A 24,918-nucleotide genomic window follows, 5' to 3' on the forward strand; every position below is an offset into this window, starting at 1 on the left:
TAGGTTTTTAAAACCTGCTTTTATTAATTGTAAGTAATACAAATATTCCAAAAATATAAACAGACACTTAATGGCGTCCTACATTTCAAGTTTTTGAATACAACAAATTTATCAAATCATGAAGCAAGGTAGTCAGAATCCCATAGCCCAGACACAGTGGGGCGCAGATCCTCCCTCTCCAAATGGCATCTTGAAAGGGAAATGCAGCAAGCTTGGGGTGATTACAAGCAAAGGAGCTCAGGGGCCAGAGGAGGAGGGTATGCTCCAGGGACACACCCCGAAACGCTGAAGCAGGGCAGCTGGCCAGTCTTCTGACCTCCTCTGCCTTGGCTGAATATGCGGATAGTTACTGGTGCTTAACAGAAAGAAAAAAAAAATAGACAAAACCAAGTCCCCATTAAAAAAGAAAAAAGCGACTAAAGGACAACAGAGGTTAAATAACCCACTGAAGCCCTGGCTGGGAAAAAGGAGTTTTCCTTTCTCACACACAGTCTGTTGGGCCCCACGTGGGGCTGTGTACCAACGGGCCCCAGGAGCAGGGTGAGGGTGGCACAACTGCACGGATCCATTTCCCAAGGAACAACTGCCTTGAGACTCTCGTGCATTTAGTATAAAGAAGCTTCTGGGCCACTGGTAACAAGGTGAGTTTACACCACGTACACAAAAATATCTTTGGGAGGCAGGAGGGAGCTAAACAGAAGGTCCCAGGTTAACTGAAGGTAAATTCATTCAACTCCTCCAATAAGGGACCCATGGGCCTACAGAGTGTCCCCTCTACAATGTGCAGAGTGGAAACCCTTACCTGACCCTTTTACCAAACTGGTCCTGTGTCCAAAGCTCCCCCTATAAGAGGGACACGAACATCAGGCTTTTGACTGAGAAGCCCAATCACAGAGACACCCTGTGTCCCTGAAGAGGCACCTTAAAGAACTGAACCTGGAAGGTGGGCAGATTCCTGGCAGGGCGAAAGCTGGTGCTGACATGAGGCACGGTGGCCTACTGACTCCCCAAGACCAGTTTCAAATAGGAAGGGCTGATGGAAAAGCCCAAGAGCAGACTGCACGATGAACTGGCTCCCTTCACAATCTTGCCCTCCCCCAAAAGTCCTGATTCCTCGGAGGAGCAAGTTCCACAATCACTGCTTGCTCCCAACATCTGAAAATGATGAAGCCGGCTGCAATGACAGGCCTTCAGCTGGCTCTGGTCCACGCAGTCAGACCCTGTTTAGGTTTGGCTGAGTTGCTTCTCTGGGAAAGGGAAGAGAGGGTGGAGATGGCACTGCTGTAGAGGACCTGCAGGGGGTGATCAGGATGCTGATGGCAGCAGGGTCTATAAAAGCAGGGGCTTCATGCAGAAGCAGCAGCACAAAACACTCCCACTGAGCCATCCTGGCTTTGGTCACCAGTCACACTCCAAGTACTCAAGCCAGATAGGAAGGGCATGGCATGGGCTCTGCCTCCACACAGCGAAAAACACGGAGAACCAAAGGAGAGCAAAAAAAGGTCCTTGGAACTCCATCAGCTTTGAGCCTCTTATTGCTTATTTAGTCAGAAAAGCTTGGCTGGACCAAATGGTAGACTTGTCCAAGCCCTCAGAGTAGGCCTTGGAAAGAGGCTTTTCCTGAATGATGGCTGCAGAGGCCAGGGCCTGAACCCAAGGCCACAGCTGGCCTTACGGGTCTGAATTCCCCGGTTCTTTCAGGAGGCCAGCCTTCTTGGAAAGCACCTGGAGCCATCTTCCCCTTTACCTGTAGGACCCCAATGACGCAGGGGAAAAATGATGCTGGGGGCTCTGTTCTACTTCTGGGACATCCAAGAGAAAGACAAGGCCTCACAACTTTGGGACAAGATGGGAAGGTGGCACCACGAGGCAAGAGAAAAGATGCTAGCCAGCCAGCTACCAACTGCTATGCCATGACCTGGCTTTTCTTTCTCCAAACTGTTTGGTTCCTGAGGCTGGACCTAGCATGTGGAAACTAGAAGGGATAATGGGATGAGTCCTGAGTGGGGGGTGACCTGCACCTGAAGCGATTCACAAATGCTTTGTAACACCTGTCTCCAAGAAACACAGATGTGGGAACAGAATCTCTTCCCATCCAGAAGGGGGAGGGGAGAATGCCCACCCAGCCCTAGGGGTGTGTGGGGAGGCCATGATTAAGGCAGTGAAGCTGAGGTGGGGCTCCCTTTTGGGGGGCCCCTTGTGCTCCCAACTACAGCAGCACTTCCCTTTTCACTTTCCATCCTGGGGAAACTTCCACTTTATGACCTTTTTTTTTTAAAGCATTTACTATTAAGAACCTTCGAAAGCAAGAAACACCCAGAGTGCAGGTCTGTGAGGGGCTCACTCACTCTTGAAACCAGAAGTGGGAGAGGCATGTGCGTTAAGGGTTGGCAACCAAAGAACAGAACACCCATCCTTCCCCCATTGTGGAAAAGCAGGAGCTCAGAGGCCCTGAAGAGGAATAGCAACGAGCTAGAAGGACGAAGTCTAGAATACACGGCGCTTGGCACAGCACAGTCCCCTGGGGAAGACACAACAGCAAGGAGCCCTGCCCACACAATGGGAGGAGCTGGGGCAGCTGAGAGCCCTTCTCAGCCTTCAGAATGGTGTCCTTGGGCCAGCACCAGCAGAGAATCCCTGAAGAGCAGACTTCTGGGAAGAAGCTTAGCTGATCTACAAGCCAAGAGGATTCACACATTCATGCTCTTCTCTGCAGCACCCCCCCCCCCCACCAGCACCTTCCATTCCTCTTGGTCCCAGGGGTACAGCTTTGCTAGATACAAACCAGGCCCACCACTCCATGTTTAGAAAGAGAATTTTAAACAGTTAAAGGAACGGAAATCAGTTATCTGTCCTCTTCTAGGCCAGGGCAGGGAGAAGACTTCCTTCCTCACAGGATGAAGACTATGGCTAGTTGGTGAGGAAGGCAAGCCCAGGGCCTGAGCCTTGGGGGAGACCCAGAAAGGGCCCGTGGCAGGCATTCAGCTGGAAGCAAGTGCAGCCCTAAGGTCTCAGGACTGATGGCCACAGGAGTGATGGTTCTGGAAGCAAGTTCTCATCCTTCCAGAAATGGTATCTTTTTGTCTACAGCAGCTGGCTGGAGAAAGTTCTCAGAAAGGTGTGTGCCCCAGGGTATCTAGAGGGAGCCTCTGGCCCTTCCTTTCTCCTTGGCACAGGCCTACAACACCGAGGGAGGAAAGGCCATGGTTTGGCAATGGAGCCTGCAATAGTCTTCATCTCTGTTAAGCCCAGTGGCTTCTCAGGTGATGGGAGAGGAGACAAACCGACTTGGGAAGAGTCTTGATCTTTCTGCCCCTGTCCCCCAGAAACACTGGCTACTGTGGGGCCATGGCTCCCTGGAGACTCCTCACTCCTTGAGACACACCCACCCACAAACACTCAACACACAGATGTCAGGAGCCCAACTCAGGAAGCAAGTAGCTCTGGATATCATTGGTCTGATTTGCCTACTTGACATCTAACCTGCCCTAAAGCTCTTTCTAATCACGTGTATTCCCAGGACCTATTAGTGAGGTGCTCCAGCTTCTGCTTGGTCCGTCAGGCTGGTCAGAAAGGCACAGTATAGCAGAATCCCCTACTGGGGTGGCCGTTGCTTGGAAGCAGGAAGGCTAAGGGGCCCGCAGCTGCCCAAGGCTGGTGTAGACATCATCGGCTCCACTTAGCTCCTCAAAAATTGGGATCAGGTTCAGCAACTCGGTATCTGCCATGTCATCAAACCAGGACTGCACAGGCACCTGGGGTGGGGAAAAGGCAGGGTCAAACTGGGCACCGGGCTCATGCCTAGAATCCTAGCTATTCTGGAAGGCTGAGACCTGAGGACCTTGGTTCAAGGCCAGGCTAGGAAAGTCCATGGACTCTTAATTGCCAGTTAACCACCAAAAAAGCCAGCAGTAGAGCTGTGGCTCAAATGGTAGAGCACTTGAGCAAGAAAGCTAAGGGACAGTGCCTGCATTCAAGGACCAGGAAGAAAGACAGCGAGGAAGACAGAGAGAGGGAGGGAGGGGAGAGGGAGGAAGGAAGGAAGGGTAAATCTCTTGAATACTGTCTTTTTCCCTTCTTCACCCTGAGACCCTGGAGGCTGCCAGGCTGGCACAACCCCCCATCCAGCCCCTTGCCCAGTCCCTGCCAGAAGCGCCTATCCTGCCGACTCACTGCGTTCTCTGGGTGGAAGATGTAAGAAGCAGGTGAGTTGTCCAGGATGAGCGTCTTCCTCAGGTCCCTCCCCAGGCGGCTAAGGTCCTTGACATAGCACCCCTGGTGGAATACACAGGACTCCCGGAACAGGCGGGCCCGGAACACCCCACACCGGTCCAGCAGGTCTGTCACAGGGTCGGCATACTGGGAGAAGAGAAGATGGCTTAGTGTGGACATGGTGGCTGGTCACCTCTTGTACTGAACACCATTACCTGTCTTCCCTGTCCCTCCAGCCCTCAGGTACCTTGGCCAGGCTGGCAGTGAAGAGTACACATTCGAAGAGTTCCCCCATCCGTCTCAGGAACTCATCCACATAAGGCCTCTTGAGCACATACACCTGGGGAGAAGCAGAGAGGCCTGTTGGGGGAATGCTGGGAGGCGGCGGCAGGAGGGGCTGCCATCTGTGCCACTGACACCAGTGTGGTAGTTCCCTGCTGGCTCAGGGACCTGACCTTAATCCAGCTACGGAGGCAAAGTGCACCCCCATCCCAGCAGCCATCTCTCGTTCCAGCGGTGGATCATCAGCTGCTTCTGGAAACAAGTAATCAAGAATAGGCCTCACTGATGGAAACAGCCTATCCTGGATTACTTGAATCCAGCCACAGCCTGGGTGAGAGCTTTCCATCCTGGCCTCCAGCAGGACGGTCGGTTCAGGTCACCATCAAGTAACCAGGATGCCAGTACTTCCTGAAACCTCATGCCTCATGCGCGACTGCATCAGGGAGAAGCGACTTTTTGCCTCGATGATCAGACTGGACACTCCACACTGTGTTCTTGCACCCACCTTTTGTGCTCACTCCTGCCAGCCATGCCAACCCTGGTGTCCACCATTCAGGATCTGATGAATTTTACTTTTAAAGGTTCTTCAGCTACACATCCCCTTCATTTACATTAACTACTTCCTGCTTTTAGCCAATGAAAGTGCTTCCAGGACCATTTCCTCCAGGTTCCTGGCATGGTATACACCTGCCAGCAAATTCCCCTACAGCTGGCTAAATCATCCCAACTCCCCAAGCCCCTCATCAGCTCCTCCCGGCATTCAGCTCAGTTTTCCTCTCGGCCCACCAGCCCCCCAACTTTCATCCTTCACCCTTCTTTCTTCCTGGCTATTCAGTTACCTTTACTTCCCCTCATTCTTTCCTCAGATCTCTTTTTTCGCCTTTCCTCCATGGATTTTGTGCATGCATGTGCGGTGCAGAATGCAATGACAACTCATTAAAACATCACACCCTATTCCCCTCTGAGTAACTTTACCACCTGACTAAATACACGCAGCAGTGAGGACCGGGGCATCTGCTCCAGGGCTACCTGAACCTCACGCCAACTGCTGGACTTCCTGCACAAGCGTTCTAAGTAAGTGTCTATCATTGCCACTTCCTGATCTCTAACCCCACACTGAAGCATGTTACACATGGCTGTGTAGATCCCACGTGCTTTACAGATGCACAAGGAGCCCCTGAGAGCTGAATCCAGTGCAGGGACTCAAAGGGAGGGAAGTCACACAGAGATGCCTAGGCCGGGGAGGAAGAAATTCACTAATTCTTTACCGGGTGGTGGGACAAGGAGGTGAGCCTCCTAAGAGCCATCACAACCAGTGAGTGCTCTTGGCCTGTTAATAGGCAGGCATGTCAACTATTCAGGAATACAGAAAATTCAATAGAGTCAAAGCACAGTGGCCTCTGTAATCCTAGGTACTCATGAGGCTGAGATCTGGAGGATCACAATTCAGGGCTAGTTTGAGCAGAGTTCTCAAGACCTCATCTCAACAAATAAGGTGGGGTCTGTTCAAATGGTAGAATGCTTGTCTAATAGATTAGAGGCCCTGAATTCAGTGCCCAGTATTAGGGATAGGTGTAATAAATCTGTTAACAGTTACAGTGATATGAAATAAGAGTTCCATCTGTGTGTGTGTTCACACATGCACAGTGGTCAACAAACGACAGCTATGACTATTACTAAATAATGTAAACTGTTCTTGGAACCAGCCTTGACCACAAGAGGAAGAAGGTGACATGACAGCTAGAGGGAGGTATGGAGCTGAAAGTTTTGTTTATTTTATGGTGAATATCAAGGATACTAATAAAAGAGGAGAGGTGATAGAGAAAAGGAACCAATGGATGGGACAAAGGCCTTGGAAAGAATGCAGGACCCCAGCAGAGGAGTGGAGGCAGACTCCCCACACTCTGGGGTTGGGTGTGGCCTGGTGGGCAGCTCACCTGGTGAGTGGTCCCTTCAATCTCTACAGGCACTATGAAGTCAGCATTGTTGATTGGCTGGAAAGCAGAAGTTAGTACCATCAGCTTGGTAGTAAAGACAAGGAGCCAACCCCCTTTCCCCCACGCCCCTGGGAAGATCTGGAGGGGGATTCCTTCCTTCCTAGAGACCCTGGGAAGCCCTCCTGCCAGCCCACCATGGAGCTCTCAGCCCAGCACTCTGTATTGCATCAACTTCTGCTTTTTCCTACTCTCCCACACCCCATCACACACTGCCAAATTTTGCCAGAGGATTTTTTTTTTTTTAAAGAAGGTATAACTCAGGCTGGCCTTGAACTTGGCAATCCTCCTGAGTCCAGTCCAGGACCAAGGACCAAGTCATTTAGGCCTGGCCTGTATGGCATCCTGGCCACTTGGCTCTATGTGGCTGGGACTGCTGGCAGCGACGCCAGGGAGGAGGTTCCTAATGTCCTTCAGAATGTCCTCTAGATAGATGTGACATTAGAGTGGCTCGTTGGTCAAGTCTGTCCTCATCACTTAGCACCTGCTGTTGGGCTCACAGGCAGGCCTAACATGGGTGTAGGACGAGCTCCTACCTACCTTAAAGGAGCTATGCACAAGGGTTTCATCCAGATCAATGACCACGCAGATTCTTCCTTGATCTTCTTCTGTCACCTCTGGGAGCAGGCAGGTCCCAGGGATCTAAAATTAGAGGCAGGTTGCTGAAATGTGCCCACCAAGCAGAAAGCCCAACCATCTGCCTCAGTACAACCCTAGCAAGAGATTATATCCCCAGCCTCGGATAGACAGAGGGGTGGGGGTGGGGGACTGGACCCTTGGCTCCGCCTCCCAAGGTGATGGTGAAGCGGAGGTGACAGCGAGTGGAGGGCAGTGGAACCACAAGGAGAGAACATGCAAGTGTCCCCCCGAAACAATTCTACAGTGAGCCCTCCGCAAATATGGAGCAGGCACCCAGGCAGCGAGAGTGAGGGCACCACTTCACCTGCCAGGTTAGCTAGGGGTCACGGGGTCCGCCAGATGCACATACCTGATAAAACTGGTACTGGAGACACTGGAGGAGATCCGACTGGGGAGAGAAGCAGGGGTCAGTGCCAATTCACCAAGCCCTCCTGCCCCATCCAAACCACTGCTTCCGCTCTCAGTACCCAGGAAGCTCCTCATATGACCAAAGTGGCTTGTTTAAGAAGAAAGGGAAAAGGATAGAGTTTGCTTTCCATAGTGGGGTAGATGAAGGAAAAGATGGCGTCCTGGTTCTTAGCTGCCAGGCTGCTCAATGGACAAAGTTGGTCACAGGAACACAGAGGCCAAGTCTCACAGACTCAAGAGTCAGAAGCAGGAGCCAAGCCAATGTGAGACCACCTCGTGGGCACACAAAACACGAGGGAAGATGAGTGTAGAGTGTTACTTTTAGCAAAAGCTTTTGTGTTCTTAATAAAAATCTTCAAGTGAAATCCTAGCACTTAATTAAAAACAAACAAAACCCTCCTAATGTTGGATTTTGAGTGTGTTTCTTTCAAACTGGAGCTGGCAGTCATTTTTTTTTTGGTGATATGATTTTATGAACTTGCACTCTGCCCTTTGATTTATTAGTACAATAATGGTACTACCAACGCTTTACACAAATGGTTTCATAGCACTGTCATGTTGTACTTAGCCTTATTTTTGAGTGTGTGCCAAATATTGGGGCTCGAATTTAAGATCTTGGCACTCTTACTTGGCAGTTCTGCTCAAGAATGGTGCTCCATCTGGGCACTGGTGGCTCATACCTGTAATCCTAGCTATTCAGGAGGCTGAGATCTGAGGGTCGCAGTTTGAAGCCAGCCTCGTCTGAAGCCAATCCAGTCATGTTAAGTCTGTGAGACTCTTTTCTTCAATTAACCACTGGAAAACTGGAAGTGGTGGTGTGGCTCAAAGTGGTAGAGAGTTAGCCTTGAGCAAAAAGAGCTAAGGAACAGTGCCCAGGCCCCAAGTTCAAGTCCTATGACTAACCAAAAAATAAATAATGATGCTTTAACCATTTGAGCCACATCTCCAGTTCTGGCTTTTTTGCTGGTTAACTGGAGACAAGAATCTCTTAGATCTGTAACTAAGGCTGGCTTTGAACCTACATCCTCAGATCTTAGCCTCCTAAGACGTGAGCCACCAGTACCTGGCTTCGACCTGGTTTTGAAACTGAGGAAGGACAGCTACTCCTCACTGTTTCAGAGAAAAATTATTTTTAATTTTTATTTTTTTCCAGTCCTAGGGCTTGAACTCTGGACCTGGGCAGAGCTGAGCTTCTTTTGTTCAAGGCAAGCTCTCTGCCACTTGAGCCACAATGCCACTTCTGGCTTCTTTGAGTAGTTTATTGGAGGTAAGAATCTCACACACTTTCTTGCCCGAGCTGGCTCTGAACTTTTGATCCTCAGATCTCAGCCTCTTCAGTAGCTAGGATTATAGGCATGGTTCACCTGTTACTGCGGAAACTGTTGGTGGCTTCCCCACTCCCTGCCCCCGTTCCCCAAAAAAGGATAGTCATACCTCTGGTCATGTGATAATTTAAAAAAATACCCAAATATTCCCAAATGCCTCACACTGATATGGCTGAGAACTCCTGGAGGGTTATTAAGAGCATGGCAAAAGTTTCAATTCCTTGATTCCTGTGAGGATGGTTACTTAGAAGGAGGCCTGGAGTAGGTGAAGGCTTTAGAAGTGATGACAGCTGAGTTTGACTCCTGATGCTATCACTAAGTAGCTATGCGCTCTGTTCTTGGTTTCCATGTCTGTAAAGTAGAATCCTGTGTCTCCCCGGGAGGCTGCTGAGTGGATCACATGAGATGGTAGGTGCCAGGCTCCTTGCCAGGGCCCCGGAAACTGCAGGGACTCCTGGCTGGCCCACATTGCATAGGAAATGCAACACAAACAGGATGGATTACTGAGGGAAGGGTGGAAGAAGGGTCTCTGGGCCAGGAAACATCCTTCAGAATCCCAAACAGAGCTACAATGTCTACTAGCTAGGGCCTCTAGGGCTCTGGAACTAGCAATCCCTTCCTGGCTAACACTATACACCCCATCGAGCTACCTTAGCGATGGTGTTGGCTTCCTCCTTGTACGCGGCGAGCTCAGTGGAAGAGTTTGACTGGCCAACATGCTGGGAACGAAAACAGCAGAAAAGGGCCTTGAAGATGTTCCGCCCACGAGGCTTCTTAGGAGAGGACTTGGAGACCAGGCCTAGAGAAGAGTGAATGGCAGAAGCATTAGCTACAAGGACCTTAGTCTTTGTCAATAGCTACCCTGTGCCTGTATCCCCTCAGGCGTGTGAGCCCTACCCAGGCACATAGTACGTGCCCAGTGAGCAACTTCATACAGCCAATGGTGAAATGTGTCTGTTCATGCCAATACTTTCTCTTTACACTACGATTAGCAGGAATCCTAACTCTCTGCTGGGAAACAGGAGTCCTGAGCTGCAGGGGGTGGGGGGCACAACTGGGAAGGCACAAAGATGGGCCAGGTAGAGAACTTGGGTGCTTGATCCGCCCAGCTACAGCACACTACAGGTGCCTTCAAAATTAATTCATCAGACAGAAGTCAGTCCCCAGGAAGACTGCCTGTTCTAGATGATGGGCTATTAACCTAGTCTCCTAAGAAGTCGGTGGAGGTGCAGTTTGGCGTTTTCCTTAGATGCTGTGTCAGTGATAGCAGAATGGAGTCCACTTTAGCAGTCATTCTCTAACTACCACACATGCCCCATGCTCCAATCACTCTCCTTAACATCCCTTCCCCTGAAGCAGGTGGATTAAGCTTGGGGAACACACACGTCCTGTCCTCTGGACAGCTGCTTTTGTCCTACCTTGTCAATTTGGGCTTTGGAAATACAAAGTCACTTTAATAAGAAAGTGTGGCAGGGCAGCCTCAAGGAAGTCAGGCAGATACAAAAAGCTATGGGCATTACAAGATAGACCCCAAATGGACTTTGCAGTCTATTTTCCAAAGTCTTTTCACTTCAGGGTACTGGCAATTGCTGAGCCAGAGTGGAGAGATGCGTTAGGCACTGTGGCCAGGAGGTGGCGCTACACAACTACTCACAGGATGGTCTCAAGTACAGGTTTTACTTCCCCTGGGGATCTGAGCATCCCAGAGTCAGACAGCCAGGCTTGCTTAAGGATTAAACAAACTCCAAGACCAAGCTTTCCTGTTTGAAGTACAGGACAAACTACAGAGCACAGGAGTAAACACCGGAAATGCTTGTCTCTGTGGGGGTGGGAAAGCACAGGGGTGGGCTCCCCAGAGCCATCCATCCCTTGCAGAGAAGTGGGGGAGCTGGGAGAGAAAAACCAAACTATTCTGGGGACAAAGGGTGGAAGAAAATCCACACACAGCCATCCCACCACGGAGCAACAGGCTCAGTCTGACTCAAGTTTCTCTTGAGGACTTCCCTATAGCTGTGCTGGGCCTTCTTGGGGAGCTTCCCATTGGATCCCCCACTCCGTATTTAGACCTTGGCACTGGTTGGACAACTGAGCATGTTTTAGAAAATGACCGAGCTTTTCCAGCAACTAGCCTGAATTCACATGTGCCACTGTTAAGTTGACCCTGGTAGAAGCACCACATTTCTCTGGGCACTTCAGTCATGCAGCTGATGTGTGGAGATGGAGGTCAGTGATGACACATATCCAAAGTCGTCCATGCTACCACAGAGGCCAAATTCAATGCAGCAATGCAGAGCCCAGCACTTAAAGTCAGCCAGGGACGGGACCAGGCATTCCTTGAAACTCCGCCTTCTCTCTCCTTTTATTCTTTTTGTTTCAGGTGCCAGTACTGGGACTTGAACTCAGTACCTTGCTCTCTGTTCACAAAAGGCTGGCATTCTGCCATTTGAGCCATAGCTCCACTTCCAGCTTTTTTTTTTTTTTTTTTTTTGTGGTTACTTGGAGACAGAGAGTCTTAGGGGTTTTTCTGTCCGGGGCTGGCCAGTGTTCTAGTGTTCTTAATTGATGCAGAAAGCAGAGGGAAAGGACAGCTTCCCCACCAACCTGCTTGTTGGCCTGTATTAAATTTAACCCCAGGGATTCAGGCAGATGCTGACACGACCAAAGCTGAACCACTGTTTTTCCTTTGGTTTTATTTATGGTTTCTTCATGCAGAACCACAATTGGAGATTTAACCAGGGCATGGAGCCTTTCTGAAAAGGCCACACGGTACAGGCCTTTCCTGAAGAGAGCCCACGTCAGGAATGCACTCAGCATCTTAGTGACAGATGCTGTGAAGGCTGAGTAATTATAAGAGGCAGAGGGGTGAAAGCAGCAGCTGGCTGGAGCTACAGAGAGGCCTCTCGCCAGTCCCCACTGCAGGGGGCCCAACAGGCACAAGCGTCCTGGCTCTGCACAGGGAGCTTGGCCTCTGCAGGGGGTGAGGGTCTTCTGCAAACACCATGTGAATGGGCAGCCTCTGGGCCTCAAGAGGTCACAAGTGGTCCAGCACTGATGGCTTATGCCTACCATCCTAACTGCTCAGGAGGCTGAGATCTGAGGACCCTCACCTGGGCAGAAAAGTCCATGAGACTCTTATCGACAGTTAACTAGCAAAAAGCCAGAAGTAGTGGTGGGTCAAGTGGTGGCATTAGCGGTGGGCAAAAAAGCTGAGTTCAAGCCTTGGAACCAGCAGAGACAGAGACAGAGACAGAGACAGAGACAGAGACAGACAGACAGACAGACAGACAGACACACACACACACACACACACACACACACAGATCACAAGTGCATGGACTCTGGGGTCAAGCTCTGAAAGCAAACACCCGCCTCCACAGGTGCCACTTCCTCTCGTCCTTCTCTACTGTCCTCTTGAACTCCCCAGGGCCTGCTTCCCTCAACATGACAGTCTCCCGGAAGAGGCTTCGAGGGCCTCAGCCCACCACACCCATCAGCCTGTGGCCTCTGTCTGGATGATGCTTAAAACTCCCACTGGCCCAGTGAGTGACCAGGGGCCTCTGTCACTTCCACAGAGCGACAACCTGTGGAGGCTCCACTCATCTGCCATGAGCCAGCAGAGCTGCTGGCCTCCTTTATGAGGAGAGGAGGGCCACGTGGAAGGAGCTGGGTGTTCAAGTCACTGAGTCTTTCTGAGTCTCAACCGCATTCACTGAACACTAAAGATATGCACCTGACCCGTGTTAAGACACTGACATCACTAACTCAGTGTATCCCCACTCACACCCATTTTACAGAAGGGAAACCAAAGCTGGGCACTGGTGCCCATGCCTGTAACCCTTACTGTTCAGGAAGCTGAGAGCTAATGATCATTGTTCAAAGCTAGCCCAGGCAGAAAAACGTCTGTGAGACTCTTATGTCCCAATAACCAACAAAAAGCTGGAAGTGGAGCTGTGGCTCAAGTGGTAGAGTGCCAGCCTTAAATAAAAAAGCTAAGAGACAATGCCCAGGCCTTGAGTTCAAGGCTCACTGCTCACTACACACACACACACACACACACACACACACACACATGTACGTGCAGTGTAGTGTAACAGTTCACGGCTCTGGGATTCCACTTCAGGGAATTCATCCTCTGCACCCTCCACCTGCTCTGACGAGCAGATACTGAAGAGGGTGCAGCCAAAGCCAGGAGCTCCGGTCCAAGACCCACTTTGTTCAGGGAGTTTAAGGGTGGATGGGAACCACTCACCGGAATGGGATCTAAAACCTGCATCAAAGAGTCTTGCTGAGGGGACTGGGAGGATGCACAAAACCCTGGGTTCGATTCCTCAGAACCACATATACAGAAAAAGCCAAAAATGGCGCTGTAGCTCAAGTGGCAGAGCACTAGCCCTGAACAGCTGAACAGAAAGTGTCCAAGGACAGTGCCCAGGCCCTAAGTTCAAGCCCCAGGCCTGGCAAAAAAAAAAAAAAAAAAAAAAAAAAAAAAAAAAAAGCCCTTCCACGGCTCCTGTAAGCAAGCACGCAGCATGGTTTCCGTGCAAGTTACCCCCAGACCTGGGAGAGGAACATGGGGCATTGACAGGCCGGAAGGACTCATGGCACAGCTTTCCTGGTGAGGATTCGGAGTGTCATGGAGCTTTATGATGAGATACATTCCCCCCCCCCCCCCCCCCCCCGCATCTGTTCATCTGTTCTCTCCATCCCACACCTCTGGTTAGATTGCAAGTAAGCTCTAGCCTTCAGCAAAATAGAAAATAGCTAAGGGACAGCATCCTGGTCCTGAGCTCAACCCCCAGTACATGCAACAACACCAACATGAAAAAAGAGTGCTCAGTACCTAAGCTGTGCTTGTCCTTTCAGTTCTGAGTGGGGTTCTGCTGTTATCCAGTGTGTGAATAAAGAAACCACATTTCTGTGTGGTTGATCACGGAAGTGGCAGAGCCTGCAGTCCGGCCCAGGCCATCTTCAGCGTAGAGGGGCAGCAGTCACGTCCCCCTTCCCTCTGCAGTCTGGGTGGCTTTCCCTTCTTCAGACTATGGCACAAAGGAAGAGGATGCACTGGAGGGACGACTGAGATCAAGATGCATGGTACTTTTCACCTAACTCCTGGAATTGAAATTCCTAGCCAGGTGCTGCTGGCTCCCACCTAGGATCCTAGCAACTCAGGAGGCTGAGATCTGAGGACTGAGGTTCAAACCCAGCCCTGCCTATGAGACTCATCTCCAATGAAGCAGCAAAAAAACAGAAGTGGAGTTGTAGCTCAAGGGGTAGAGTGCCAGGCTTTAGCTTAAAAAAAAAAAAAAAAAAAAGAAAAGGAAAAAAAAAGCCACCCTAAAGACCAGCACCGAATTCAAGCCCCAAGATGAGTGCGTGCACATGCGCACACGCGCACGCACACGCACACACACACGCGCGCGCACACACACACACACACACACACACACACACACACACACACAGTCAATGCAGTGCTTGTCTGAATGATCTAACTGGCAACCACCACCCTGATTCACGATGAATCACTAATGGGTGACCTCATGGGTCTCAACAGAGCAGCAACAGAGGGGCCCTCTCCCTCCCCATTATCAGAAGCTGCAGGAGGACCCTGCTTGGGGACTCTCAGCACAAGCAAGTTTACAATGGCAAAAACCACCCCATGTATTTCCCAATCCCCCCAAAAGTCATCTTCTTCCACGAATGTCAATGAAGCAGGTAAGGCGGCCTGGCTGGGCAGAATCATCACCCTCTCCCCAGACGTCCCCACCCATATCCCAAGCAGACAGAACCCTACGCTCTCTGCCTTGTAGAAACATGTGTGAGTGATACACACACACACACACACACACACACACACACACACACACACACGAGGACCTAAGCAGGACAACTCTATTTTTAACCTCTGAAGGTCAGGTCCAGATTCCATGGCTGCCTGTGTCCCAGCAAAGGAACTTTACTCCTTGCAGGAAATCCGCCCAGGAACAGCCAGAAAGTAAACCCTTTCAGCTATGGGGATTTCACACATAAAAGGATGCTTGCAGTTCACTGATGGACCACCCCCCCCCCTCCACACACAAGCACTTCCTTCTCCACCCCTCCCATCCCCCACTGCAAAGGCTTTGGCCTGGCTAGGGCTCTAAAATGGCCTCTTCTCAGAGGGGCCTCCCTCCCCTCAGCTATTGGAGGAAGGAGAGTATTTGGAGCATTTCCGGGCCTGCTTGGCCAGCTGCCTGGGCCCTGCAGCCAAGACACATGTGATTGGAGCTCCCTGTGGAGAGGAGTCCTCACAGGTAGTCCGAGAGGGGCATCTGTGCCTTGGCGAAGGATAGGCAGGAAAGCGCCAGGTGGACGGAAGGGCTCCTGGGACCAGCAGGTGAGTGGGCACAGAGACAAGAAAGAGGGTGAGAGAGGCTTGGACGCCCCCACCACCCCCAGGGAAGACTGGAAACACAGAGGTATACTGTGGAAAACAGTGCCCAAGCACTGACCTTGCTCTCTTCAGCTACCAAAGCAGGCCGGGGCCTCGCCTTGCTCAGTACCAGCTCTCTCAAAGTTCCAGAAAGGAGCTGTGAATCTGTCTGCATCGACTCTTCTATTTATTTATTTTTTTCTAAAGGACAGTTAGGCTCACACTTAGCATGGTCCACACTGGTATCCAACGTGCAGCCAACAACTGGTAGTTCTGTGCCAGCAAGAGTCTCCATTAGTTCTCCATGGCTGGTCAGGAGGCCTCCCGGCTCAGGGCTTCTCCTCTTTAATTTTGCAGTACCAGGGATAGAACCCTTGGCTTTATGAATGCTATGCAAGTTCTGACCCCACACCCTCAGCCTGTGGTTCTGCCATGCAGGCCAGGCCATCATGGAACCTGGGAGTCTCTCCTTTTAGCCTCCTGAGTGCTGGGATTACAGGTGTGAACCACCATGCCTGGCACCTCTCTTCTAGGACAGGATTCCTCCCCCCGCCCCATTTTAGTTCTTAATGGTGCTTTGGAATAAGGTGGGAAGCACAAGCCACCTACTCCCTCCTACCTCCTGCCTCCTCTCTTGTCCCCTTGGGCAATCTGCTCTCTGATCTTAACTTCAGGGATTTTCCCACAAAAGGGATTCCATTTTGGAAGTAAGATATTTCTGGCACCTTCTAAAGCAAGATCATCATACCCAGGACCATCAGTGAATGGGTGTAGGGGTCCCCAAAAGCAGCAGGTTCTGGACCAGAAAACAGACTATAGATTAATCGGCAGCAGGATCAGGGTCCTGCCCCACTCCAGAGGAGCCTGGGAGACATCAGGTAGTGAAGCGATGGCTCACAGGGCAGCAAGGACCATCCTGAGATGTCAATATAACAAACTACAACAACCCATAAGGGTTGGATTCTGCCCCTGCCTTAGGCATGGCACTGGGGGACTGCAAAGCAGCCATCTTGGCAACTCTCTTCTCCTGGGGGTGGGGGGGCTGAGCAAACCCCTCACCACAAGCAGGACCCAAATGCCCTCTTTGTGGTGGTTTAGCTCCCACCTTGGCTCTCTGTCTCTGACCCCTGCAATGCACGCATCTGGTGGAACACGAAGGAGAATCCAGCTTTGTAAAACTGGCTTAAGCTGACACCAGCCTGCGAGTGAGGGACAAAAATGGCAGCAGAGGCACCATCTGAAAAAAGCAAGAAGGCCCTTGGACCTGTGAATCAAGCAGTGGCAACTGAAGGTATTGAGTTTAAATTCTGGTTCTGGAGGAGGAGCTCAGTGGTAGACAGCTTGCTTATTAACATGTATAAAGGTTCTGAAAAGTAAAAAAATTAAAAAAAAAAAAAGAACCACCCTGGCTCTGTCACAGGAAAGGTATGTAATCTCAGTTTCTTCATCCACAAAATGGTGAGAATTACCAGGAGCTGAGGGAGTGGCCTGGCCCTAATAAAAGCTTAGTGTCAACTGCTAGTCATTAAAGGCAAAACACTTTCATACTCTTATCTGTCTCAATCTCAAACAGCACAGGGAAAGAGACCACAGAGAGATTCCTTCACACTGGCGGATGTGGTTCAAGTAGTAGTGTGCCTGCTTAGCAAAGCTGAGGCCCAGAGTTCAAATCCCAGTACCACCATCAGAGAAGAAAGAGATTCCATGACTTGTTAGATGTGGTGGTTCATGTCTACAATAGCCAGTGGCATTTGGGAGGATGAGGCTGGAGGACTTTGAGTTCAAGGCCACAGGGTTACATTATCAAGACTCCAAAAAAAAATCAGTCACAGTGACTTTTCACAGGTTGGCCAGTCAGTTCCTTCCTCAAGCAGCTGGCCTCTGCAGAGGGACTGTGAGAGATTCTGCCAGAGATGCCCTCACCTCCACGGTCATGCCCCTACTCCTCCCACCTACCCCCCGGCACCTAGGCCCAGTCAACCAGTATAGGTGTGTCACCTGAGAAAGCGCTGTGCTGGGAGTCAGGCCCATGCATCAGCTGTTCAATTGCTCTGAAGTTCAGGTTCCTTATAAGCTAGTGGGAAATAATCTCTCCCTACAAGATGGCTTCAGCGTGCCTGAGGCTCACCCAGACTCAAAGGCGCTCCAAAAAGCAGAGGGCCAATGTGGGTAATAGGAGTGCAGTCCTGGGTGAAGGCGGGGCTCTGGTAGTCCAGAATTAGCAGACACCGAGCTCTCCCCCTGGGCAGGGTGCCTCAGCTCTCAGCCCAGGCTGCCATGATGATTACCTGTGATGCTAGATATAAAATTCTAGTAATAGTGCTTTGCCCATAACTACTGTATACACACTGGGTGGAATCATTGCTGCAGAAATGAGGGTCATTATTCTGTCTACCTGCACCGCAAACTTTAGGACTCCCTTCGAGGAACCACGGGATCTCAAACAGCAAAATTGGCCCCCCAAGAGCAATCTGCCTGTTCAGGACTAAACAGGCATTGGAGGCACTGCTGTGCTTTCCCTGGCTCATCTCTGAGGACACCTGTCAGAATCATGGGGAGCTTCTGGAACATATACACGCCTGGCTCACCTGCCAGGCTCTGATTCCGTAGGTCCCAGGTGGGAGGGGGAGGGGAAGGGGATGTATTTTTACTCAACAACATCGGAGAATCTGATGTGTGACAGCCAACCCCTTAAAGGTGGCCAGGGGTCTCTGACCAACCTTTCCAAGACTAAAAAGGGATCTAGCCCAAGTCCCATTTCCCTGCCTTCCCCATGTCTAGCCACTGCCTTCCCAGAGACTCCCACTCTATTCCATGAGTCAAAAGATCCCAGCTTGCTGTCTGTCCTGCAGGTAGGTTCCAGGTGCAGTGAAGTAGGGCCCCTCCTCTTTCTGCTGTGCAAACAGAAGGGGAATGATAAACTGTCCCTTCCCTGGGCCTGGGTGATGCAATCTGAGCCTTCCCATGAGTTAGTTTGGTTCTCAGTGGGGTGGGAGCCCCATGTGCTCCCTGAGGAACAGTACAGGTAGGACAGAATAAATTCAACAAGATGGAAAAGATGTCAAGAGATAAAAGAAGCCGGGTGTGGTGGGTGGTGCATGCCTGTCATCTGAGCACCATGGAAGCTAAGGTGAGAAGGATGGCAAGTTTGAGGCCTGGCAGGACCCCATGGCAAGGCTCTGTCTCAATTAAAAATAACAAGAAACACAAGTGGAAAAAAAAAGAAGAAAAGAGGGCAAGGAAAAGGAGGCAGAGAAGGAGAGAGGAGGAAAGAGAAGGCATAGGGGAGGGGTAAGGTATAGAATAAAGAGAGCAAGAGCAAAACCTGGTGGGGCTTTGTGAATAATATATCCGTCTGCATCCCAGTTGAGAATATTTCTGAGTCTTTTTGTCCTCCCTCCCCTAAGACCAATGAGTCAGTTCCAACTTCCCTAGAACTGGCCAGTCTGACCCAGGATAAAAAGTAACGGAATGGCGATTTCTGTGATTGCTTAATGTTCTAACCAAAGCTGCAAAGGCAACCTTAACAATATCTCTTTTTTTCTTTTAAAAGCAGTCCCTTTTTCTTCTCTTGTTAGGATTCCTGATATCGGGGCTTGAACTTACAACTCAGTGCTCTCCTGAGCTTTTTTTTTTTTTCCCCCCAAGGCTAGCATTCTACCACTGGAGCCACAGTTTCATTTCTGGGTTTTTTTGGTGATTGACTGGAAATAAACTTTCTTGTGAGTTTGAACCTCAATCTTCAGAACACAGCCTCTAAGTAGCTAGGATTACAGGCTTGAGCCACCAGCACTGTGCTTCAGTAACTTAAAGCAAACGCAAACAGCAAGAGAATGTAGCCTTTTCTGTCTTGAGCATAGGCATCTTTGAGAGGTCAAAGCAAGTGTTCTGAAGATTTAGTTAGACTTCAGAGATTCTTTCAGAAGAAGGACATGACTCCCTGGCCTCCTTTATCCCCAGATGCCCAGGCGCCAACCAGCATGGTTGCAGCCCCAAGGCACAGGCGGATAAAAATTCCACCCCAAGTACTGCAGGCACAAAGAAGGAGTCTGTGCTAAAAGGCTATGAGACACAGAAGGCTTGAGTTGCCACAGTGTGTCCTCTGACCCCCAGCCACCTGTCTTTAGCAGTAAAATCCACAGGACTGTGTCCTTGGGGAAATGAAAAGAGAGCACCAGTTTAGCTACATAAAAAAAAGGACATTAACATTAATCCATCATCTACTCAGTACAGCACGGAATGGCAGACATCATTATTCCTATTTCACAGGTAAACTGCTTAGAATACTGACGTGATGATGTGTGTGAGGTCGCTTTGTGAACAACAGGTAGAATGAGGGTCTGAACCTGGGCCTGAGAAATCCATTTTAATGTTGGAAACAACCAACAACACTTTTAGTTCACCCCCTTGCCACTTTGGTTCATCCAATCCAAGAACCAAACTTCCCAAGATAGAAATAAAAGTCAACACTCCAAATTACCCAAAAGCTAGCATGAAGAAATTTGACAAAGGGAAAAAGGGAAGGGAATCTATGTTGGTGTATGCGTGCATGCGCGTGCGCGTGTGCGCGCGCGCGTGCGCGCACACACACACGCACGCACACATGTGTGCATTTACATAGTCTTTCTTTCCTACATGTAAGCACATACGTATTCATTATTTCTCCACAGAAAGGTCAGGAGCATCAGATCATCTTGGCTAGAAATTGCTTCCATGGTATAGCAACGTCCCACAGTGCACAGTGGGCCACCTTGTTTCCTCTCCAGTTGAGAGTTAAGACCCTGCACCACCCCTGCAATCTCTCCAGGGATGGTGCACAGGAATTTCAAAGCCCTGCTCTACTAAAAGCTGGCAAAGCAGCGGTCCCAGATGTTGGGCATTTACAAACTTTGTTTCTGAGTTAAAAGCCCTCCCCCGGGGTTCTTAACTTGGAAGAAAATAAATACCAATGAGATGTTGGGGCGGGGGGGGGGGGGGGGGGGGGGGGAGTTAATCACAGAGTTGGGCCCTGGCAGCTCTGAGACCACAGAGGCAAGACCAGGGCTAGGCTAGCAGGGGATGTTAACAGGGCAGACCCTATAGGTTGCATGCAGAAGCAGAGGGTCCCCCCACACAGCTAGCTGTGGAGCAAAGGCCAGTGAGACTTCTTTTTAGCTTTTTCCCTTAAAGGCAGTATATACAACAAAAGGTGCTTGGTCAGGTGCAGGTGCTTATGTCTCACACCTCTAATCCTAGCTACTCAGAAGGCTAAGATCTAAGGATCACAGTTCAAAGCCAGCCCAGGTGGGTAAGTCTATGAGACTCTTCTGTCCAACGAACCAGCAAAGGAAACCTAAGTGGAACTATGGTTCAAGTGTTAAAGCACTAGCTTTGAGCAAAAAAGGTAAGGGGCAGAGAACCCAGGCCCTAAGTTCAACACTCAGTAATGCAAGTGTGTGTGCACACGGATGTTGTACACATGCATGTGTGCACACACACAGACACACACACACACACACACACAAAGGTGTTCAAATGTTTTCATGCAAGAACAAGGCACAATTTCTCTTCCATTTGTAGAGAAGGCAGGAGCCAGAAAAAACTTGCCACCATCCTAATTTGGGGATGGGGGAGGTTGTCAGAGTCTGAGTAGAATCCTTTGATTAGCTATCAGAATCTGCCCAGTTCCAAGTATGAAAAGTCAAATCCCAGGCTCCATCATCCTTCCTAAAGAAGGGGCATCTCTAATAACAGAGTATCTTCTCCCACTGCTGCAAAAGGCCTCTGGTTACTGAGAAGAAGGCTGCCTTTCTCCCTTTTACTGCACATTGCGGGGGGCTACAGATGGGGCCTTGTGTCCTAGGTTTTTTCCCCCACCTCAGTGCAGAGCCCAATGAAGGTGGCTTCCTGGTATGTGGACATCCTAATCAAAGTCATGTTAACTCTGTGATTTTTTTGATATTGCACACAATCTTTTCTTGCTGTCCCAGGAAGCCATTTCTCCCATCTGTCTGGGAAAATGATCCAATTCTGGTGCTTTTATCATCGATGCTTTCAGCAACTTTGTTCTACTTCCCCTACTGTAATTACTTTTGAATCATCAACACACCCAGACAGCCTTAAAGCTCAAGAGAACAGAATGCTAAAAATGAAAAAAAAAAAAATCTGCAATGGAAAACAACTTCACTAAAGAGCCACCCAAGCTAGAAGCAATTGCTTTGCAGAAATTGACTTTTTAATCAACTGCCTCACACTCCTCTCTTGTTTTTTTTTTTCTCCCAAAGGCTGGCAGGACTTGGGGATGAGACTGGTATGGGGGAGGAGGGACAGGGACAGGAACTCTTGAAATTGCTAATGAAAACATTTGCTTCCTCTCATCTTTTGGTTTTTGTTTTAAGATGCAGGTTCTGTTTGTAAATGATGTAGGACTCAGCAAGTTGGCTTTGGTTGCTGGGTGCTCAAGCAGCCCCAAAAGAAAGCATGCCTTCTCTGGAATGCAATCAAATTACACAAGGGGAGTGGGGGAAGAAGGGAGGGAGAAGTGGGGAGGGAGAGACCCCAGTGGCTGTTGGGCTTGAGAATTCAGATTCCTCCTGGGGTAAGTTTGAAGGACAACACACACACACACACACACACACACACACACACACACACAGAAAACAAAAACACAACTCCAAGAAAACCCAATCACACCAGCACTGGGACACAGTTATGAAGCCAGCTGCTTCCTGAGGTTACCTATTCTGTCACCTGCCACTCATCCTGGCAGGTAAAACTTGTCGCTCTGATTTGTCAGATGCCACTTCACAGTTCAACTTTCCTTCCCTCCTGGTGTGATCCCCACCGCCCCCAAGTACCATGGGAGTTTTTGCACAAGAGAAGGACCTGGTGGGACCCTCTAACTGGGTTCCTACCACCACCCATCCCTGTTACCCTTCCACATCCACAATTCTTGGCCTCAGGCAGGTTCTTAGGGTCCTTTCTTGGGATGAGAATGGGGTGGAGGGAGGCAATGGGCTGTAAACACAGCCAGCCTCCCTTGTTTTCAGCCCTCAGCACAGCTGGGCCGTGGGCAGAAGCAGTGAAGTGGGTCTGTCTGGGTCACACAGCAGAGATGGAGCCAAGAGGTCTGGAGAGGATGGGGCCCGTCTGGGGGTAGGACCAGAATACAAGGCTCCATCCCTCCTCAAGGCTGGCTTACTTAAAGGGCTGGGGAAGTGGGAAGCATACATGGCCCCCTTCTCTGGACATTCCACTAAGGAATTCCAGAGAGGCTGACACACCATACCAGCTGCTTTGCCAATAGGCAAACTGGGGGTGTCTATGGGGAACGAGAACCTTAGGAAGAAATAACGTCGCCAAACCGAGATGTGGGACAAAACCCAGGCCCTGCAGCTGGCCCCACAAACAGGCTCTAGGTCTCCGTACATTCAGGGGGCGGCTCGGCCCTTCCTTTCTCCCTTATGTCCGAGGTTGGGGGAGGGGGAGGGCTGGCAGAGGACAGAAATACTCCAGATTTGGTCCCAAGAACGTTCAGTATTCTAATCCTTGGGCCAAGTGGCCTCGGTTTGGGGAGTTTTCTAGAAAAAAAATTATTTTTTTAAAGGCGAGGCTAGTCCTTATACCTAACTGCCCGTGGAAATTCTACCCGCTGTTTTGGACCCATTCCTCAAGGCCAGAAGGATATGGAGGAGAAGGGGAAGTTTCTGGGGTCCTCATACGTACGAGCAAACTAAGCGACGCCGAGCTCCTCGCCCCCTCGGGAGGCCCAGGCCTCTCCCTACGTTCCGATCCCCAAGCCCACCCACCCGGCAGAGGGGGGGCACGCCCGTCCCCGCCACCAACGTCTCCACCAGACCCTCGGGAAGGCGGGGGCCGGCAGCCGCTGCCCACAGAGAACTCGCACTTTTTCGCTGCGCGATTCAGAAACACGCCGGGTGTGATGCCATCCGGCGAATTATGTAACCAGGGACACCGCTCCCGGGCCAAACAAACGCGGCTCTGTGCGCCGCGGCGGCCCCGGGGGAGCGCACCGGGCAGGGAGGGGCTCCGGCCGGGCCTCCGCTCCCGCTCCAGGGCTCGGCGAGATCGGCGGGAGGAAGCCCTGCGGCCCCCGGGGTCCCCGGACCCGCGCGGAGCGGCCGGGGAATCCAGTCGAGTCGACCGGGCCTAGACCCCTTCCCCTCCGCGCGGCCGTCCCCATCGCCCGACAACCAACTGGGTCCGGAGTCTCGCCCCCTCCCTCCGCCCCTCCCACCCCCACCTGGACGCGATCACCGCTGGCGGGCCCCGCTGGCGAGCCCAGCGATCTCGAGCTCCCTCGGGGAGGGGGGGGGGGCGCTAGGAAGTGCAGAACTCCAGCCCCGGTTCGGCTCCAGCTTGGGACCCCTCGGCCCCTCGTTCCCATCCTACCCCGCGATGCCCCGGCAGCAGCGCGCAACGCAGCAGGAATGCGACCCCTCCCGGAACCCCCCTCCCCGAACTCCGGAGGGGGCGGTCGCGGGGGAGGGGGGGACTCGTGCATGGAGCGCGACCCCTCGGTCGCCGTGCACGGGGGAGGGGTGGCACGGCAGAGTGACAGCTGCGCGGTGACACCCCCTCCCCCTGCGGCGCGGGGAACCTAGGCCCTGCGCAGCCCCCACGGGGTTCTGAGTACCGACTGGGACGCGGGGACAGACGGACCCGGGGGTCGGGTGGGAAAGGTCCGTCCGTCGCCCCGGGAGGTCAGGAGACCCGACGTGGGTCGGGGGGCAGGATGTGCCAGCCCCCTCCCCGCCCGGGGGCGACGTAAAGTTTTGGGAAGTTGCTGCCCCTACCTTGCTTGGTGAGCACCAGGGCGTCTTCCCTCCGCGCCTGGGTGATGATGGAGCCGTGTTCCATCTAACAATCCCGCGGGCCCGAGCTGGCTGGGCGGGAGGACCGGCGGGCGTGCAGGCTTGGCTAGGTTGGGCTGGGGGGGCCTGGGCGGGGGCCCGCTCGGGCTCCGGCTCCCAAGACTCGGACTCCACAGCTGTTCACATCCCCCCTCTTGTTTCCTCCCCGGGCCGGGAAGGGAGGAGGCCTATACAGAGGGCGGGCGGCCCGGGCAGCGGCTCCCCCGGGTGCCCCCGGCCCCGATCCCCCGGTGGCAGCTCCGGGCTCCTCAGTTTGGGTCCAACATGGAGAATCCGGAGCGAAAACAAGAGGAGGAAATGGGACACGGGGCGGTTTCCAGGCTCCCCCCTCCCCTCCGTACTCCAGATAAACAACCCGCGGCTGCAGCGCCCACCCCCGCGCGCCTCCCGGCTCTGAACCCGGCCTCTTCAGGGCCTGCCCGCGCTTCTCACTCTAGGCCAGCGTCTTAGGTCCCCGGACCCTTCGACCTGTGAACCGCAGGGAAAGCGAACAGACCTAGCTAGGCTATTTTGTCACGGAAAAAGAGAATCCCCGAGGGGGGTGGGGAAGCGGGCTGGCAGGCTGGTTGGGGAGACTTGAAACCGCTCCGCCGCTCCGATTGGCCTCCTTGGAGAAAAGGGGCGTGGCCCCTTCTTACTATGCGGTGCGAGGACCCAACAACATTCCAGTCGCTGTGGCCACGCCCCCTGGCCACTCCCCCTCACGGGCTGCGGCCTCCCAGGTTCCTCCGCCACACCCCCTTCCCAACTACTTAAAAGGCCACTCCACCACT

General features: G+C 51.7%; 1 protein-coding gene across 1 annotated transcript; it reads right to left on the reverse strand.

The window, feature by feature from the left end:
- Positions 1 to 24,642, reverse strand: Ctdsp2 (CTD small phosphatase 2). The gene is given in 9 exon segments (XM_090327800.1): positions 1 to 3,647; positions 3,649 to 3,755; positions 4,174 to 4,359; positions 4,460 to 4,552; positions 6,432 to 6,488; positions 7,029 to 7,130; positions 7,477 to 7,515; positions 9,511 to 9,659; positions 24,068 to 24,642. Coding segments are annotated over 9 exon segments (849 nt in total). The 5' UTR covers positions 24,132 to 24,642; the 3' UTR covers positions 1 to 3,595.
- Between the last annotated feature and the right edge of the window lie 276 nt (positions 24,643 to 24,918).

This window comes from Megascapheus bottae, chromosome 2 (assembly GCF_031878675.1).
Source record: "Megascapheus bottae isolate mThoBot1 chromosome 2, mThoBot2.hap1, whole genome shotgun sequence".
Classification (NCBI taxonomy): Eukaryota; Metazoa; Chordata; class Mammalia; order Rodentia; family Geomyidae; genus Megascapheus; species Megascapheus bottae.